Here is a 20,807-nt window from a genome sequence, read left to right as displayed (position 1 = left end):
TCAAATAAGCGTGGCTTTTATAAACTCGCTTTGTGGAATAATCCCTTAATTCTGGGAATCACACTAAACTTCAAATATATTTGGGTCTATTTTAGGATTTTTTTATTTAGCTGTCCGCATCTGCACTGGACTGCCTGGGCCTCTTAAATATCACGTGCACGCGCGTTAACCTCGACGGCTGAATCCGGGCTTTGATTATAAAGACCTGCCAGTGGTGAGTCGCTGTTGGCACTGCGATTTAGTCAAGACCCAGCTATCTACGTTTAATCCATGCCTGGGAAACTCCGGGACGGAAGAGGGCGACACTGCTGCCTCAGCCGCACAGCAGCGCAGCGCAGCGCGAGACAGAGACGGAAAAGGCTTTACCTTTCAAATCATCACAACAGCAGCAGCAGCAGCAGCAGCGCGCTGTCCGGTGTGTTTGCGTCCAGATTTCCCTCGAGTGCATGAGAAACTGACACCCTCGCCCGACTTAACAGGTAAACACGTAGGTGCTTTTGTTTTTTACACGTTTCGTCTTTCTCGACTCGGCGCTAGCGGCTCATATCCTGCAGGGAGAAGTTGCCTTAGTTCGCTAACCGAGCTCCCGTTTAGCCGCTAGCCCGTTAGCCACGGTCCTTTCATCACCTGAGCCGAAAATGCCTCCGTGTGAGAGCCGCTCACAGACTGCCTCTTCAGCAGGGGCCTAGAAAACAGTGTGTTTACTGCACACCCCTCTTCACACGCCTTTACCTCAGCGAAGCGGCTCAAAACGAGAATTAAAATGTATATATATTTTTTAGTGTGAAAATCTCTTGGCACCCTACGATATTGCCCGCGCGAAGCTCTGCTCGACGCACGCACGCACGCACGCACGCACGCACATATTAATATACACACACATTAAATTGTAGTGCGCTATACAATGCATCTCGCTCTCGATTTATTCAGGACATCTGCTCATTTATTATTTCTTCTGAAATCAGGAGTATTCAGAACTTCAGGGAAGGCTTTCTGCTAGATTTCGGAGCATTCAGCGACAAGAGCGTTAGTGAAGTCAGGAGTACTGGATGGAGCACCATCCTTCCAGAGAGCACATGCCTGGTTTTCGACATGGTTCCTGTGCCAGCTCTTATTTATGTAGCTACTCCAAAAAGTCCTCTTCTATTGGCAGCACTTCTCTGCAGAGACCAGACAAGCTGTGCACTTCTGTGTCAGCAGTGAGTGCAAACTTAAGTGGTTGAATGCATTTGTTAGAAAGGGTGTCTACAAACATTTGGCCATGTAACGTATAGGTATATGTATGTTTGTAAATACACATCTTAAAGGTCTACTAAAAAATGAATGCATTTTTAGGAGTTTGGAAAAATATGTTTAACAAGTCTCAATTGACTTAGGGGGGTGGTGGGGTTGTTGAACTATAACCCACACCAGGTTATAGTTCTGAAGTTAATAATTATAAGATCAGTCAGTGAGATTTATGAATGATGCTGCGATAACTGCTGGACAGAAACCAGACCAGAGCTCTCTTAACACATTCAGGTTTATTTCTATCGAAAGGGCTGTGAAACAGAACCTTGGAGCCCAGACTGACCAAATTGAATGTAAAACCTGGGTTTCAGTGCAGTGTTCACTAATCAGGTTGTTTGTAAATTTTAGTTCTTAAAAAAATGGATCATTCGGAGAAGAAAACATGTAAACACGACAGTTTGCATATTTATTTTTGTATAATGCATTATTTGTTCTATTGTAAGAAAGTGTTAAAAAGCAATTAAAGAAAGTGCTGTTAAATTTAGGCAAATTCAGTATGAAGCAGAAATACGTTTATATAGGTTCTAGCTGCGTATTTAGGACTTTAGGAAGGCTGTATTTAAAGATGAATGTTGCCTGCTTCATCTATTCCACAACTACCTTGGATGTGTGTTTGGGGTGACTGTACTGTTGGAGCACCCAATTGGGTATCTGAGGGTTTGAAGTTATGCTGAAAAATTCTAAAGTAGTCCGCCCTCATTATTCCATCCACTTGCGTTGCGCTAATGTGATCAAGAAATTGAACCAATCTGATCTGGACTGGAGTGAAACCCATTCTTCTCTTATTCAGAAGTGTAAAGAAATGATAAACACAGCGTTTGTTCCCCTTTGCATGTGCATGCCCTGTACAAGTACATTCATAAATATCGGTACAGCCATAATTGTACTAATGTGTGTATTAATGTGATTTATGTCTCGCAGTAACATTTTAAACACAGTCCTACGTCCAACATGACTGATCTAACCTAAACCAAACCGGCTAATTACCTGACCCTCATTGAGATGGATGAATGTGGATAAAAACACTAAAGTGTGTAACATGGGGCCAGAGCTGGGAAGTGTTGACCTTTTTTTTTTTAAGTTTTTAACACCTGATTAAAAAAAAAAATGATAATCCACTTTTTCTTTTTTCTTTTTGTTTTTTTTTAGAATCTAGTGATTGGAAAAGGCAAGCCTGGGTAAAGGTCCCAGGTAAGCTTACCCAAGGTAAGCCCGAAATAAAATCGTGATGGAGGTTGAGCTGAAGAGTGGATCTGATAACTCTCTGGCCAATGGAAACACCAATTCTGCTAAACGTGGCAGGGGCAGGCCACGAGGGTCAGTTAAGAAGACCATCATCTCTGTGACTGAGGTAACTCACAATGCCAGGACATCAAAAAGAGTGGATTTCTTTTCACCGGACACAGTGCTGAGACCAAAGGTGAAGAAGCGCGGCCGTCCTAAGAAGATAAGAATGCCAGGGCGGCCAAGAAAGATCCCTCTCACGCCAGAAGAGGAGGCAGAGAGGATGTTGAGATTGAGCCGTCAAAAGAAACGGAGGCTTTCTAAGCCTCTTGGGAGGCCACGTATCCATCCCCTTGTAGACATGCCGAAGGCGAAAAGGGGGAGAGGCAGGCCACGCAAATACGAACCTTTGTCGAGAGCGTCCTCACAAAACAGTACCGTCAATGGAAACCTGAAGAAGAGTTTAAAAAGGCTCTCTGAGCTCGGTGAGGGCACTCCACGAAAGAGGGGAAGGCCGCGAGGTTCATTTAAGAAGAAAGGGGGTCTGCCAGTAGGTTCAAGTCCAGCAAAAAGGGCGATTGGGGGGACTCCTGGAAAGAGGGGGCGACCACCAGGCTCTGGAAGAAAGATAACAGCCAAGCAAGCCTCAAACGGAACACCTCGGAAGAGGGGCAGACCTCCAGGCTCTGCAACCAAACTAAACCTCATGACGGAGGAAGCAGATGAAGCTCCAAGAAGGAGAGGGCGACCGCCAGGATCTGGGATGAAAATGAAGTTTGTGGTGCGGGCGACTGACGAAACTCCCAGAAAAAGAGGGCGACCGCCAGGTTCTGGGTCCAAAGCGAAAGTGCCACCACAGGAGGCAAACGGAACCCCTCGAAAAAGAGGAAGACCGCCAGGTTCAGGAAAAGCCAAGACTGAGGCGAAGGAGGCAGAAGATCCTGATCTCAGCAGCAGCAGCAGCAAGGCCTTCCCTCACAGCAGCCAACCTCGTAAGAGGGGCCGTCCTAGCAAGGCAAGCCTGGCTCAAGCGTTTTTACTGAGTGCAGCTGAAGAGGGGCACAGCGAGGCGAATGATGCTTCCTCACCTAAACGACCCCGTAGCTCATTTGCCTCATCCGAGAGTGAGGAGGCAGAGACAGTGGCACATGCTGAAGACCAAAATGCCAGTGAAAATGATGCTACGATGATAGCAGGTGATGGCGAGTGGAAGAAGCAGGTGGAAGACGTTCAGGAGGTTCTTTTAACAGGGAATGAGAGTAACAGCAGAAAAGGTGCTTCCCCCAGGGTAGCAGGTAAATCCCCAAAAAAGAAGTAACAAAGGAAATAATTGAGTGCGACAGAACACAGAATATTTTTGAATGAGGTTTTTAACAAAATTAAAACAAATGGTCTCGTCCTATCGATTATCTTGACAAATAACCATTTCAGATTTCATTTTATTTTTTGTTTTGTTTTTGAACCCCCCACCACCCCCCCCTTTGTTGCTCGAGTCCTGTGCCTTTTGCATGTGTTTTATGACTGTTCAGTATCTTAACATTTTGCTCCATCAGCTTAATGTTAATCCAAAGTTAAACCAGACGTTTTGTAAATGTAGATGTTCCAGTCTATTCTGAGACTAAATGGAATATACCCATGAACTAAAGGCGTTTACATTTCAGCCTTTAAAAATGAACTGTTTGCATGACCGGCTTGATATCTTCATCTTCAAGTAAGTCTGAGTAAATTCAACGTTATTTAACAATGCAATTCTACCAGGGGAAAAAAAAAGAATGAAGAATATGACTCAAAAGTATTTGTTTTTCTCAGTAACTGTGCTAAAATGTTAATCTCGTATCAACCAGTGTGATCAAATGCATTGTGAAGTACATTGCACGCTAGTGTGTGCTGATTCCATCCATTTTGACAAGAATATTGTTTGGAGGGTAGTGGCAGCAGAATGTGGGAGGTTTTTAACGGTCGTACCTGAAGAGGAGGAGCCCGGCAATTACTTAGAAGTTACATCACCACACAGCAAAATGTAAATATCCAGAAGTTTAGCTACGTCTCCGCACCATGATTTGTAGCTCTCTTATCAACCGTGTTTTGAGATTTCTTGCTAATACTTGTTTGTTGCGGTTTGTGGTACATACTAGTTAGTTATCATTGCAATGGAAGCTTTCTGTTGTCATTTATGTATTCAGTACAGAACGTCTACACACAAGACAACTGTAACCACCATATTTACTCAGTTTATGGGTGTTTTAATGGCTTACATTAAAACTCAAATTGGTGGCTCCTACCACAATAAAATAGAAGCATGAATCATATTTTTAATTAAACGGTGCTTTTGTTCCTTTTTATTTTTAGTTTATTTTTAACTTTTGTTAGTTTTTCTTGCTTTTTTTTAGGGGGGGAGGGGTGGTCTTCTAAAAATGTACACCTTCTAGATGAGTGTTCTCCAACCCTGCTCCTGGAGGTCTGCTAGGGCTGAGCAATTAATGGAAATCAACATTTGGAAACTCTAATCTATGTAAATTTGTTGTTCTTACTTTTCCCACTGTGTGAGTTTGTGCTTTTAAGGAGACAAAAGCACACTACCTCGTGTAGTCGCGTAATTTCGCCCCGTCCAGTCTGCGTCTTGATAGCAACACGGAGAACTTGAACACAGGCAGACTGAGCAGATTATTTAATGGTTCGTTAATCGGAATCGAGATAAAGACCAAAGACTTTCTGACTGAACAAATCTGATTCAGGCCAGATGATCAGTCCTACCTTGTTTGGTTGTGACCTATCGGCCGATCATTTCGGTTGGGGGGGGGGCAGTTTCATGGCGCCTTTACAACAGCGGTGTAAACTGGGCTCACCAAAAAAACAAAAAAAAACATTATCAGACAATATGTGTTGAGACCAAAATCATTTTTAATATTCTGACTGTAATACAGGAAGCTGCCTCTATTTTCCTGCCTCATGTGCCGTATGAGGAATAGCTATGGTTTCTGACCAATCAAAGAGCAGGACAAATGTCTGTCTGTCTGTTATTTCTTAAACCAACCGAACCAAATGAAAACGGCTCTGCAGTGTGGTTTAGGTTGGTGCTGAATTCTTCAGGAAGGTACTTGTCCAAGAGCAGGGTTGGTGACCCTGGGCTAAATTAGAGCTATTTTTTTATTGTATGTTTTAAAAAAAGATCATTGTAGTTTGTACCCGATCTCCCCGTCACGGAAGACGACAGGCCCCTTAATTAGATTTTTGGTCATTAAGAAACTGTTATAAAGCGGGTAAGTTTTTGTTGTTGCCGTTGCCTTACATTATGTTCTCACAGGAGTCAGTCAGTATATGCCATGACATTTAAAACTAATTTAAATCTAACTCTTACGTTTTTAACATTTCGTGGAGGTGCTATAAGATGTTTCGTTAGTACAAATATAGCAACGAATGGTGCCACCCTATCCCCTAATTCTGAAAGAATAGTGCAGCATTGTGATGGGGGGGGTGTAAAAGGTTTGCAGAGAATATTTTTTTTATGGTTTTATACATTGGAATACAGTGATAATTTGTAATAAGGCAATGGTGTTCCAATAAAAATGTGTTAAATCAGCATGCCAACATAGCTGGTTCTGCTGAATTGATGGTTTGATGAGTTGTAACCCCTCCCTCAATCCCCTCCTGATTTTGTACAATTGCACTTCACCTTGGTATTGTTTATTTTTTTTACTTTGTCATTTATGTCTGCTAAGCTGATTTTCATTAATCCTAACTTTTTCTTGTTTTATTAATTTCACCTTTAAGAACCATCACTGTAATTATCATGACATGGTAAAGTGTCCATGTGGTCTTAGAGTTCATTTTGTTGTTGTATGGAAATGTGAAAATCTGCATGATTGAGCTCGGCCCTGATGCATCAGTGGAAGCTTTTGGGTCTTGTTTATAAAACGTTCATGCGCATAGATTCGATTTAATTAGAATGATTTTATATGAGGGAAAAATTATAAAATGTCAGTCTAAAAGGAAAATGTATGCTGATCAATACAGGTTTACAACCCTGTGCCACAGTCATTACCCCACAGGATTCATTAATGTGGTTGTTGTTTGTATGTAAACGTTCAGAATCCATTTAAAAAGCCATTTTTGAGTGAAATTCGAGGGCGTTTTATAAACGAGGCCCAAGGTCTTCAAAAATTTCCCAAATAAATTAATGTTTAACACTGAAACGCCACCGTCAGGAATAATAATACAAAAATAAATGGGCAATTCTCCAGTAATACCAACTCAAGTGTTCCTAGGTCACCTTTTTCTAAGTACCATACTCCAGTTGGAAGGGTTAAGCTCCGGCCATTTTCGGGACATGACCTTCATGTGCCTAGCGGTTCAGACAAATGCCCCATCAAGCTTCATGTGCATCAGACAAGGGTTTTCTCTTTCAGACTGGATGGTGCTGTCATAGAATTGGGAAGATGAGTACATTTGTTATCGGCTACAACTTCTTGTATTCCAAGAAAATGTAGATCATTCAATCAAATTGTCCTAAAACTGTTAGACTGTGAATGTGGGATAGCCTACATGAACGTTGCTTCTGCACCAATGTGGTCTTTTCAAATCTGCAGCTCGCACTTGTGGGATATGCTGTTGTTTATTTAGTTTCAGTGTTTCTAATGCCTTGTTCTTTGAAACATTTTAATCCGTGAACGTGAACGTCCCTAGGTGAAACGATGTGTATAAAACAACTGCTTTTTTTTTTTTTTTTTTTTTTTTTTTTTCTCCCCCTTTCCCTAAAAGTACTGACCTGATGCTTTTCTCTTTTTTTTTTTTCTTCCCTTTTCTTTTTTTTTTTTTTGTGTAGTCTACTTGAGTATGCCATAAGTGTGTAGACTCCTCTTTTACTCTAGCATTGACTTTGTAGATGTTTGATTTAGATATTAATCTGTACTAGTAACCATTAGAGGCTGTTTAATGTGAGATCTTGTATCTCTTGAGATGTTACTTTATCTTAATAAAATAATCATGTTCAATCAAGTTGTTGTGCTTCATTTAGCTAGACTTCACATTTTCTGTAGACAGTGTTCTAGACAGTCCTATTAATACAGAAGAATAGCTTATTGACCAGTTGGCAAAACTGTGAAATATGTGAATAATTAATAAAAAAGAACTAAAATTAAAATGCAGATTTTGATCTTTCATCTTCCCTTGTGTTTTATGTGTTTTAAGGTCCCTGCCTTGTGTAAAAATTGCATAAATGTATAAATACTATATATAAATACTGTATATATACACGTATATATCTTATTAGTTTGGTTATATATTATTTGTCTATAATTTGTGATCAGACCACATGGTGGTTTTATTTCCCCGTTCTATAAAAAAAAAAAAAAAAAAAATGACTGCAAAACACTGAACGAGCAAATCCTCAATTAATAGGGGTTAAAGAATCTAAATGACTAAATGTTAAACGTGTAACGTCTTGTTGTGGATCTTCATTTAATTTTGGAAAGTGGATTGATGTATTTCACTAAAACAGCAAAGAAAACAAACCAGTATGTTTCCACTGATGCTGGAATTACGGCTAGTTATGGCACAACGGCTTAGTTTGGTGGTAATTATGGCTGGCAGTTAACATCCTGGCCAGTTAAAGATATGATAATGTTTGCTGTAACAGCCCTTACAATGTTAAACATCTACATCATTGCAATAAAGAGAAATATGTATTAAATCAGTGTACACTCCGCTGTCTACTCATGCTGACTGCCATGAAGTGATTCACACTCACTGACATCATATACCACATTCCACTTGATGATCCCTTTGCCATCCAAAACGGACAGACATATGCACATCTGAGCAATTCTACTTGATGATAGATAATGCAATTACAACAAAGTCTTATTAAACTGTAAACAGACCATGTCCAGGAAAAAAGCAGAGAGCAGGCAAGCACATTTTCATCAGTTTATTAGAATCAGCACAAGATGGGCAAATGACATGCTGTTAAAGACCAAACATACCACAGAAAATCCCTGACTCTTTGCCACTAAATGTTTTGGTATTAGGTAAAATTACATTCACTGGCCTGCATAGGATTTGCCACCTGAATGATGGATGTTGAATGAAATTCCGGGGGCAGCGTAGTGCAGTTCTGCTTGATTTGGGCATTTATTGATCAAAATTCTTTAAATCCTGGAGGAGCAATAACATTGTCTCGACTTGTCTGTTCACTAAAGCTTTTTATTGAGCCTTATGGCACAACTTGCATGTAAATCAGCAATGTGCCGTCTTCCAAGTTAGGGCTAAATATTTGTGATGATCATTGACATTAATCATCACTGGTTTATGGAATTTGCTACTATTGTACCCAACTTCCACCGTATCCACTGATCATACAGATTGGATTCTTGGAGGGTCCAAATATGGCATTACCAGCCTATCTGACTGGCATGGCTTTTTACAACTTCATGAACGAGTCGAGGTGGAGATGAGATTTTTTTTCCCATCCATTTCAGTGAATCTAATCATGTAACCCTATCTGGCATCTGTGAAGCCTTTGCCATACTGTAATCTTACTTCCGAGATTCATAGGAAAAAAAATAACAAACCACTTTTTTGTTTTGAATTTTTCTTTTTTGAAAAACAGCGAGAATGTAAAATCAACTTAACTACAATTCTCAGGTTTTATAGGTCTTAAATAAAGAGAATCTTCCTGCGTCTCCTCCTGTTAGCTAAAATGCTCTCATGCTCATTTTATAAACGTAGAAAGTTTATAAATCACTTTTGTACATTCAACATCGTACAGTGTTGTCAAAGTACTTGGTACTTTTGCATAGCTCAGGGTCATGGTTCACAAATTAACTCAGTTTGCGTGTTGAATTTGGAACATATCTCCCCCCATCTACCAGCACTATGCACTGAGAAGCCAGCCAAACAGAGCCACTCTACAATGCTTTGAGAATATTATCATCTTCTCAGTGTAAACCCATTCATGCTGTAAATTTGAAGGATTCGAGGATTCGACAATGGTGAAAGGCAATCTGCTAGAAACATAACATGAGACTGGACCACACAGGTAATAGTGTAATGGAGAATAAAGTGAAATTTAGTTCCTTTAAGTGCCAGTAAAATCTTTTTTTTACAGGTCTTACTGGCTCATCACTTCTAAACAGAATTAAAAACAGTCACTGATTGTTGTTTCTCCTGTACTTATAACCTATAAGCCACACATACATATCCACATAATCCAGCAGTACATCTATATCTTCCGAATCCTCTTTTCTAATTTGAGTTTTTTTTAAATGAATAATTTGGTTTCATTTTGATCGTTGCCCAGTAAGGGCGACTGGGACACACCTGAATCGCTTACTTTAGCCCCCTTGAAGCAGTATGAAAAACACAGACAGTTCAGTAACAAAGCTATAACAGCAGGGGAAAAGCCCACAACAAGGACAGACACTGGGAAAGAGGAGCACTCAGAGAGAGGTATGAAGGAATTTGGCCACGCTGAAAGGAGGAAATGTGGAAGAGGCACTGCGCTGACGGCTACACACGTGCTGCGGATTCAGATGAAAGGCATCCTTTGGGAGAAGGGCTGAGGTGAGGACAAGGCATGGTGGAAGTCACACAAAGCGTCTGCACCCTTGGCAGAATAGCTCACGTCCTTGTATACAGAGAGGCCAAGTCAGTAGTAGAAATACACTGTGGAGAAAAGATGAGGAGAGACTACGTAAGAAAGCCAAATAATTACTGAACCAAAATAAGAAGATTTGAGTATAGTCAGACAGTCATTTTTACCAAATAGCTTTTGTTTCTTAAATTATTACATTAATTAAAGCTTCAGCCTGGCAGGTCACATCATTTTCATTAAAATTATTTTTATTATTTCTTAAAGCCCAATCTGGATCACCAAGTACTCAAGCCATACATATTGTCCCCTATCACGTACAATGCTCTTGACACTGGGTGGGTGAAGACCGACACATGCTTCCTATGACACATGCGCAGCCTTCCATCACCTCTTTTCCCAAACTGCCGCCGATGCAACATTACCGGACCACCGATGCACTCTGAGGAAACCAGGTACCCAGCTCTGATGCATTGGCCAATGGACACTGGTGCAGGCCAGCACTGCACTGGAGTGATGTGGGAAGAAAGCACTATGTACCCACCCTGGAGAGAGCAACTGCTCTCTGGGCCTTGGCTGCTGATGGCTTGCAGCATGACCAGCGATCCAAAAACAACACTAAGTATAATATTTAACTTTCTTTATGTTAAAAGAAATGATTTGCATATTTACCTACTACATCTATATTAAACATATAATATTTTATATGCAATAACTGAAGCTATAGCATGAGTTTAAAATCAGTTTTTCTCATTTGTTATATCCCTTTTGCATTTTGAGTTCCATTGTATAGCTCTTTTGTACCTATATCCTTCTACAGTACAGTAACTTATTTGAAGGTGTAGCTAATTTGACCATTGGTCTGAAAGAAGACCCAAACCGTCACCCTCAGCTGGACCCTGTAGAGGAGTACTGCCAATAGGACTCTCTGGAGCAGATAAACATGAACCTATTGTCACCATGCCTGATGAAAGGCGTGAGCTGCAATCAAATCCTCACAGCAATGCTCCAAAATCTAGTAGAAAGCCTTCCCTGGGCAGTTGAGACAGTTACTCTGACAAAAGCATGAGAAACTCTTTTTTAAAATCCTTGATTTCAAAAGAAACAATGAATACATAGGTGTCCCAATACTTTTGTCCTATTAGTGTTTTATATACTTTACGCACCCCTGTTCAAAATATCTGTTACTGTGAATAAGAAAAAAGGAAAAAAGCACAATGCAAAGGTTTGAGTACCCTGAGAGATTTGAGCTCTCAAATAATTTTCACCAAGGTTACAGATCTTGGAGAGCTTGTTATCACTGGGGGCTTGTTCACAATCACTGTTAGGAAAGGTCAGGTCATGTAGAATTGAAAGCTTATCAAAACGCCTGACTTCTCAAATCCTGTCCCAATAAGTAGCTGCCTTGCCCCCTCTATGCAGCGTTCTAGCACTCTAAAATTAATATAATTGATGCCTGAAAAGCAGGAGAAGGCTATAAGAAAATAGCAAAGCTTTTTCAGATAGCCGTTTCCTCAGTTTGTGATTTAATTGAGAAATGGTGGTTAGCAAGAATGGTGAAGGTCAAATAGTTTGGCTTGCTAGAGAGGCTGTAAAAAACACGTTGACTGCAAAAGACCTTGAGGAAGATTTTGCATACCACTGAGCAGTGACACCTGCACAAATATAACTTTCACGGAAGAGTATCCTCACCACAAAATTCAGCATCAGATTTTTTTAAAGGAACAAGTCTGGTGCCTGTGGACTGATGAAGTTGAAATCAAACTTTTGGGCCACAGCTAAACTAAGCAGGTGAATTGATCATGCTTTGGGTTCATGTTGCAGCCAGTAGCAAAGGTTGTACCATGGCTCTCAGAGTCCCCAGAGCCAAACACTGAAAGCAAAACACTGACTGGAGCAGTGCATCTTAGATGGCCCAGTAAAAGTACTGAACGACTGCTAACAAAGCTTTGATACCTGCCAAAGGGGATGTTACTAAGTACTGACCATGGTGGGTTCTAAGTTTGCTTCGGACCCTTTCCCTTTTTTGATTATTTTTAAAGTAGAGGTTGGAAAAAAAAAAAAAAATAATATTGCTTAAATTCTAAAAGCATTTACCCGCTGAGCTTTTCATGGTAACAGATGTTTTGACCAGGGGTGCCTAAACTTTTGCATGCCACTCCACATGCATGTATTTATGATATGATTAGGAGACACGACATACTGTATGTTCACTGTGGGTTATGTAGTTAAGGTTTACTCACTGAAAACAATGCCCATCAGGATGACTCCAATAACCCCCATCATGATCATCATCTACAGAAAAGAAAAAGCCAGATCATTTACACTCATCATTTTTCATTCATATACAGAGAACAACTGCATCATATACACAATAAATCTTGAGCTAGTTCCAAATTTTTCAAAATTATTATGTTTTTTTTTTAGTGGTCCAAAAAGACTCAGTCTCGGTCCAAGTGATTTAGTTGTATTCCTTCTACTGTATCATACATCAATAAATCTGTGAGCAACTTCCCTGAAGTTCAGCAATGTAATCACTACTGTCGTTTCCACCATGAAGTTAGAATTTTATTCACTTCAACAGACCCTAGGGAGCAGGGGAAGGACTGAGTCATTGACTGAAACTCAATTAATTACAGCGGTAGCCTAAAATAATTAAATTACAGAAGAATCTTCTGAACCCGATGAACCCAATGTTAAGGTTAATATAAGGTTAGGTTTAGATTCAGGTGTAGGTGAAGTTTAGGTGTAGATTAGGTTGGTGGTTAAGGCTAAGTTCAAGTGTAGACTAAGGTAGAGGTTAAGGACAGGTTTAGGTGTAGATCAAAGTAATTAAATTACATTTGACATTTTTGTAGTTGTTGCTTGGTTACAGTAATGGTGTATTTGACGAGTCAACTCTCAGTTGTGAGTCAACTCTAAGGAGTGTATATATATATATATATATATGTATATATACACATTAAAGTTATTTCCTTCTCTGATAAAGTTGCCATTTTAGAGATACATAAGACACCAATAATAAGTGCCGGCTATCATTTATTAAAAAATCAATCTCACAATATTTTCTAAATATATAAGGTTATTAAGTTATGAGATGATATAAAGGTTTGTGCTGAAAAAGTAAGTTAACCTCTGCTTTCCCTGTACTGTACTGGTATGCTATGATAAGTACTCCTGACATAGCTTGTTTGTATTAGATGGTTTATTTAAAAGCAGATAGAAACCGGTATATGAATTGGCAGGGGTGAGAAAAGCTATATATCTAATTATCTAATTATATATATATATATATATATATATATATATATATATATATATATATATATATATATATATATATATATATATCATATCAAATTAATATTTTCATATAAGCAACCTGCACATTGCTACTTTATCCAACCAAACCTGAGCAATAAAACACTAATATTTTATATCCGGCACCTCCCCTTTTTAAATGATGGAAACACCATGAATTCCAAATAATTCTGTGTTGTTTGAATAAACCAAGCCTTCAAACTTAAATTCATGAAAGTATGTGCATCATGACTAAATAGAGTTTTTATTATTTAAATAAATATGATGTCAAACTGGAAATATCTATTTTACCTACATAACATCTGCAATGTTTTTTATTCATCTGTAAATTAATGTTTTTTTTTTTTTTACATAGGTTTACATAGGAGGAGGTTCTGGACTTCCCTTATTGTTTACTTTAAGAAGCTTTTGTTGTAACTTCTCATTACAGCTAACCTTTCCAGGCTGTTCTTTTACCTAGCTCTCACAGTAAGTTATACACAGCACCTTGAGAAAGTAGGTAACCCCCTGAAAGGTCATCAGAGTGGTCTGGATTTAAAATTACACATTGATATTTTCAACTGCGTTATATTTTTAAAGACTGACCCTCAAAATGATTATTGTAAAATATTTTTTACAGTATTTTCTATGGTTATTACTCTATTTTAAGTAATAAAGTACTCTGTTAAAAAGTATGTAAAGTATGCTGTTAAAGTATTCTATCCTTGTGCTCTGGGAGCTCCAGGTTTACACAGATGAAAGATAGTGACCTATAGAGAACACAGCTACATTTTACAATTGGTCTATTATGATTACAACACGTCAGCCTTTGTGGAAGAAGTACCCTTATTTCAAGTACCATTTGATTCTGAGGAGCTTTTAAAATAAATTAGAGCTAGATATTGATGTACTCATTTATCAAATATATCAACAGAAATATCATTCAACAGCAGTAGTAAGTCAATATCATGGTATACCTGAAACGATGCTCAGCAATAACGAAAGTATATTGAGTTTTCCAAGAAGGTCATATGAAAAAAGTCCTCAAATATGATTTAATATTTGCATTTAGCTGAGCATACCTAACACTGCAACAATGCACACAATATCAAGGGTGCAGCAGAAATTCTGCGAAATAAATCAAAACAAAAAATAAAAATAAAAATGATGCAAAGTGGCGGGCCTGGTGGGTCCAAACACAGAGTGTGAGGTTACTATATTTTAAATACATAAACGGAGTGGGTGGAAAAAGGGACCAAGAGGAAAAAGGAGAGGTAGCTTGTGCAGGAACAAGAGAGAAAGCAAGAGAGGGGAGGGATTATTATTAGTGGCGGTTACATCACGAGTCACAGCTGGGTTTTAATCCAGTCGTGCTGTAATCCAGATTGAGGCTAGAAACGCCCTCCCCCCCACCGCTGTCCTGCTACAGGATTGGATACGAGTTTGTTCAGCCATCTGGGCAAAAAAGGCAGTGGGGGTGGGAACAAGAGAAGAGGAAGGAGAGAGAGAGAGGGGTGGGGGAGTTATAAATTTATACTGAGGGAAGGATTGACAGAGAGCTGGATGAAGGGATAAAAATGTAATATGTAAAGTGAGGCTGACAGAGTGGAGCTGAGCCAAATACACCATCATCACTGACTCACACAAGATGGCCACCATGACTAGGAGAGCAGAAACATTCAGTTAAAAGGACTGGAACTAGCATCAGAGCCTTTAAATAGTTTCCTTTAACTATTCCCAGTTAGGAGAAAAGACAAAATCTTTAAAAGGGGCATGTTCGCCCATTTTCTGGGGAAGATGTCCCCAACCTGAGGAAAGGATATTGGTAAACCTTGCATCAAGTTTTTATCTAGGTTATAGAACAGTGGTTTTTAAATCTACCCTCAGATGCTTCATATTATTAGCTGGATGAAGTTGGGTTGAGGGCAAAAAACTAAACCATGTGGGGTAACAGTTGACTGGGTTGAGAAGCATTGTTTTGGAGAAGGCTTTCTCCTGTTTGGTTGCTGGTTTCTAATATAGTGTTTTGCTAGATCCTGAGAAAAGCTCTTGTCTGTCTTGGTAAGCCTACAGCTTGGTGCTCATTAGCAGGTTCAATGCTAGAATAATTGCTTGTCTTTTTTAGACATCAGACCCTTGTATCACTTGCTTCCAACCTGTGCTTCTCAATGCCGTCTTATAGCATTCAAAGACTCTGACGCAGAAACCAAAATGCCAGTGACCTTATCTAGCCCACTCATTCAGAACAATCTCAGGCCAAGACTCTGGAAATGCCAGTCTGCAGTTCAGAAAGCAGAGTTCAATCACTCAATCAACTTCCTGGCTCTACCTTAGACGTGGATCACTCTGAGAACTCTACAGCTCTGCCATTGCCTTTCCCATACCCCATGAGGAATTGGCAATGATGGTAGCACTAGCATGACATACCTCTTTTGAGCACTGTTGCTGTTAGTATCTTTCCACGGTCCATATTGTTAATTTTTATTTTTTCAAGCAACTACATTGATGAACTGGTTTGACATGCTTCTGGGTGGTTTCCTTTATGAGAAGACCCCGCTTATTCTCCTCTGCGACTTTAACCTTCCATCAGATAAACCACAGTTGCTTTCGTTGGTCTCATCTTTTGATCTCACCTCCAATGCACAAAGCAGGCAACACATTGAACTTGACCTTCACCAGACCTGTCCCAGCTTTAGATCTAACAGTAGCTCCTCTCAACGTTTTTGATAATCACTCTTTATCCTACACGCTCTCCCTCTCTGCTCTTCCTGCATGCACCTCCTCCGCAAGTTATTCCACCACTCGCCACAACCTACACTGCCACTTTCTTCGAAGAGGAGGTCAACAAGTTCCCAGTCCTTTCCTTCGGTCTCCACTCTTTCCACCAGATAGCCTCTTCGACTTCTTCTGACCCTTTTTTCACAGACTATGTCTCTATGGCTATGGCTTCACACTTCTAATAACCCAACCACCTTTCTGATCCATTAATGCTGTTCAAGACAGTAGTTTAAGACCTTTCTTTCTTTCACCACCCTTAAACTGCTCCTTGTCCTGAGGTCTTGCACTTTCTGCCCTTTCAGACTGCCAGAGTGGTCTGCATCTTTAAGACGCCCACATTCTCAACTACAACATCAACAACTACGGACCAGTATCTCTCTTTTCTTGCCTCTTCTTAATCTTCTTGATCCATCTGCAACATTTGATACAGTCAATCACAAGTTCATCCTGTCCCTTCTCTTCAGTCTTGCCATTTCTATCAAGAACCCCCTGGTAACTCCAGCTTCAGGAACCCAAAGCCTTGGCCTTAGCTGTTTCGGTCAGACAGATTTTTCCTCAGTAACGTTCAGAGACTTTGACCCTTTCTCTTTAGGGAGGCCATCCAGGATCCTCATGATTTCATTGACTACTGTAACTCCCCCCATGACTGGTCTTCCAATTAATGTCCTAACAGCTGAGTCACTTGCTGTCCTCAAATACTGACCCAGCTCTTTCAAGACCTTACGACCACTTAATGTAGCACTAATCTTGCATCTATTAATGCTTGTGATTACACGTATATGCCGTACTTTAATGTACTTGATATAGTGTAGTGTATGTATCTAGCTGTTAAGTAATGTTTTACCTAGGTATTCATACTGACTTTTTTATTTGGAAGTAAGCTTATAGCTTCCTTTGGACACACTTATATATATATATATATATATATATATATATATATATATATATATATGTTTTACTTGTGTTCATCAACTAAACTTAAATAGACTTCTAATTATTAACATATTAACAATTACCATCTTGACAAATGCTGATGGCATAATTCTGCATTAGGGGACACTGTAACATTCAGCCAACATAAAGCCACACTCAGCAGCAGTAAATGTGACCTTCCGCACTGAGGGCAGGCAAGTACAACGCAATATAGATTACAAGTGAACGCATAAGGGGGTGTATCCTGTGAGGAATGACTACACACTAATGGTGAGTCAGGGGGGAATGCAGAATATGCAAATAGATGGTGCCAGAGTGAGTTTTACTCATTAAGGTTGCACTTCCCTAAACATAAGGCACGTAAAATTCATAACCAAGCCCCGGAAAATCACTCTCAAGCCGCAAACCGTCAGTGCCCAAAGAAATTAGTTGTGGGTATAGTCATGCCAGAATGTACCCTCACAAGCAGCTCATTCATTTGAGGTAAAGAGTAAAAACACCATGCATTTACGCTTAGATGGCAAACATAACTGATGCATCATACCAGCTTATTTACTTTATGTTAAACCAACAGTGCACTATCCTGTTCACATGTATAGGGACATTTTTTCTGGTTAAGAGATTCTGCTAAATTCTGTAAATGTAATTCTAAAACAGCATATGTATTATTAATTAAAACAATTTAGCCATTAAGTGACAATTTTAGCTCACCAATATAAAAGCACCACTGCTCAAACCAACGCTCTACTACTTCAGTGAAAAAAAATGTAATGCATGTTAATGTAAGAACGGTTTCTGGAGCATTTCCATCAGCCTTTGTCATGCAATGTTCACACAAATAGCAGCGGAAAAAATACAGAAAATGTTGGATTTGACAAGCTTTTGATATGCCAGCAATGCTGTATCTGTGACACTGCTTGCTAGCCTAGTGATTTATAGACCAGGCTGCATTGGGGTTATTTCGAAATGAGAAACGCTCCAGCATCAACACTGAGTCAGCAATGCCCTACACAGTTCCAGCAGCAAACCTCTCTCCACTGCTAATGAAAGAACTGGATGACACAGGCACAAAAGAAGGAGTAATTGCAGGCTAGTTCGAGAAGGATCTTAGCTTTTTTTTAGTTAAATCCTTTAAACCAGGTCTCTGCCGTTTTCTTTGCTGTCTCCTATATTGACTCATATCCCCAATTTCCATCAGCTTTTTTTGTTTTCATCAGAATCAGAATCAGATATATTGGCCAAGTATGTTCACACACACACAAGGAATTTGTTCTGGCGGTTTAAGGTTGTCATTCACATTCAACATTCCTACTGGTCAATTAATGAAGTTCAAAATCTCCATATAAATTCTGTCCAATTCATGTTATACTCTTTCTTACAGAACTATGTAAGACTGTGAAATCCTTCACAAAATGTTATGGTAACACACCAATCTTAAGTTTCTCCCTAAAATATATACATTATGTTTCGGTTCTTTAACATTAAAATAGGTTATTCTTGGTCCTACATCTCATTTACAGAAACAGTTATCTAAAGAACCACCCACTAGAGGTTCCTCTACTGCATCATTCAAAACATCTCTCCTGGCACATATATATTTTTATAGTACTTGATGGTCGTACTTCAAGCTGGGGCTTCCAGTTCTGCAAGCATTTCTTTCATTACTTTTTAGAAGGTGTTTTGCAGGACCCACCTTGCAGTTTTTCCACCAGTATTTGTTTTTCAGCTTGGCAGCACTGCTCTCGAACTGCGAGGCTCCAGCCTGCAGCGCATCGGCACGGTCGTCCAGCTCCGACAGCTTCTGATCCCTCTCCAAAACCTTGTCTACGTTCACACGCATGATGTCCACCACCTAGATGGGTTCGTTCAAGGTGGAATCAGTACTATAAAGCATCTTTATCCAATGCACATTTCAACGCTAACCTTAATGCTGCCATAAATACCCCAGTCTTGATGTTTCTGCTGTTAAATGTAAGGGATTTCTGTCAATGATGTCACCTTATTGATTTCTTTGTACGAGTCACAGTCTGACTCACGTTAGCAGCTCGAACACAATACGTGCAGAGTGTTCTACCGCCTCTGTCTATTTGAATTCATACTGAATCAAATACAGCAGATATCTTCTGGGCACGTTCTTTGCGCTCAGTTTGGATCTCTGTACTCCAGCGTCTTCAGTCTGTCAATCAGTCTTATTTATTCTTGATTTGAGTGAGGGTGCTCACCTCATCCACTTGGGCTTGCGTTTGCTGGAGGCGGCGATTGCTGGTGAGGTTTGGGGCGGCGCCGGGTGCTCCCCCCTCACCCTCTGGAGCACCTGGGCTGGCAGCAGCATCCGGGGCAGGAGATGACCTGTGCAGAAGAATCAGGGGCTTGGATCAGAAAAAAAGGCACTAACATACTTGTGTCTTTCTGTTTAGTTACATTTGGCCATAGATTTATTGATGTGCTGTATTATTATATTACATTGTGTGATGTTATGTAAAATTCTTTTCATAATTCATTCATTTTTTAATTTAGGCCTGAGTAGGCTGTCTTTCTTGCCCTGCTGGTCAAAAAATCAATAGACCTCTCCACAACAGAGTTGGAGACCCCATGCTCTTACAAGAAACACAGAAACCACATAGATTCCCTTCCAAGAAATCATGAGCATCGTCTTCATTCAGCAGTTCATTCGTGTGCAGTAATTCTCTGTTCTGGGGCTTTTAGTCCAGAACTATGTGATTAAACGCATAAGGCTGCGGATTTGCCCAATCTAATGATTTTTTTTTATTTTTATTTTTTTGCTAAAAACGTTACAGCTTCCAGACTACCAGACACATCTTCAGTGTAGATTACAAACACTCGACATGAGGAAACAGATTTATTACAAAAAAAAAAAAAAATGCTAGGGTTTAAAACTTAACATTGGAAACAATCGTCAAACCTTAATTATTTAATAATTCATAATTCATGAAGCATAATTTTATCAACACACTGTAATACTCTCAGATCTGTGTTTGGTTTAGATGGGAGAAAAAGAGAAAAATCCGCATACTTACATCTCGACGAGCAAGTGATTAGTAGAATGAGGAGAGAGAGACACTGAGAGAGAGAGAGAGAGAGAGAGTAATATTCCAGTGAAGGATTTATGACCACAACCCTAAAACCAAGTTGAGCACAAAAATGAAAGCATTTAATTTAGTCTTGAAATGAAAACTATCAGATGTAAGCAGTCGGCGGTCAGACAGAGAGCTCAGTGAGTGAGCGAGGTGGTGAGGAGTTAAGAGGTGCTGCATTACCCGGAGAGACGAAACAGCGGTTCTGAAGCTGCAGGTCTGTCACTTCGCTTCTCCTCACACACAAAAAACCCGAGCAGGTTGAGCTTCAGTCCGCTTAAACGCCTTCAGTCAGCTAACTCCCCCTTTTCCAAAAAAAAAAAGAGAAGGTCCAGGCGAAAGAAGTAGCTAGCAAGACTGTCTGTGTGTCTGTGTGTCTTATCTCAGCTTGGAGAAAGAGTCTGTTTAAAAGCTGTAAGGAAAATAACTACGTACATTAAATACGCACGAAGGACAAGCAGTGGGAGGAGGGATCTCTCTCTCTCTCTCTCTCTCTCTCTCTCTCTCTCTCTCTCTCTCTCTCTCTCTCCCTCTCTCTCTCTCTCTCTCTCTCTCTCTCTCTCTCTGGTGCAGTAGCTGTGTGTCGTGCTTGCTCTCCT

At 39.9% G+C, this 20,807-nt stretch overlaps 2 protein-coding genes across 2 annotated transcripts; one reads left to right on the top strand and one right to left on the bottom strand.

Annotated features, from left to right (window-relative positions):
* The first annotated feature begins 313 nt into the window (after positions 1-313).
* On the top strand, positions 314-7,509 carry LOC140551951 (uncharacterized). Its single transcript, XM_072675792.1, has 2 exons — positions 314-479; positions 2,440-7,509. Exon 2 carries the CDS (start codon positions 2,519-2,521, stop codon positions 3,830-3,832), a length of 1,314 nt encoding a protein of 437 aa, XP_072531893.1. The 5' UTR covers positions 314-479; positions 2,440-2,518; the 3' UTR covers positions 3,833-7,509.
* A 916-nt stretch (positions 7,510-8,425) lies between these two features.
* On the bottom strand, positions 8,426-20,690 carry vamp1a (vesicle associated membrane protein 1a). Its single transcript, XM_072674748.1, has 7 exons — positions 20,644-20,690; positions 20,392-20,513; positions 20,152-20,194; positions 19,336-19,462; positions 18,807-18,965; positions 12,346-12,397; positions 8,426-10,176 (listed from the first exon to the last, which is right to left on the bottom strand). Coding segments are annotated over exons 3-7 (357 nt in total). The 5' UTR covers positions 20,154-20,194; positions 20,392-20,513; positions 20,644-20,690; the 3' UTR covers positions 8,426-10,159.
* Between the last annotated feature and the right edge of the window lie 117 nt (positions 20,691-20,807).

Source organism: Salminus brasiliensis, chromosome 3 (genome assembly GCF_030463535.1).
Source record: "Salminus brasiliensis chromosome 3, fSalBra1.hap2, whole genome shotgun sequence".
In the NCBI taxonomy this organism is placed as follows: Eukaryota; Metazoa; Chordata; class Actinopteri; order Characiformes; family Bryconidae; genus Salminus; species Salminus brasiliensis.
Note: the sequence above shows the minus strand (reverse complement) of the source record. Positions and strands in the feature narration are given on the sequence as shown.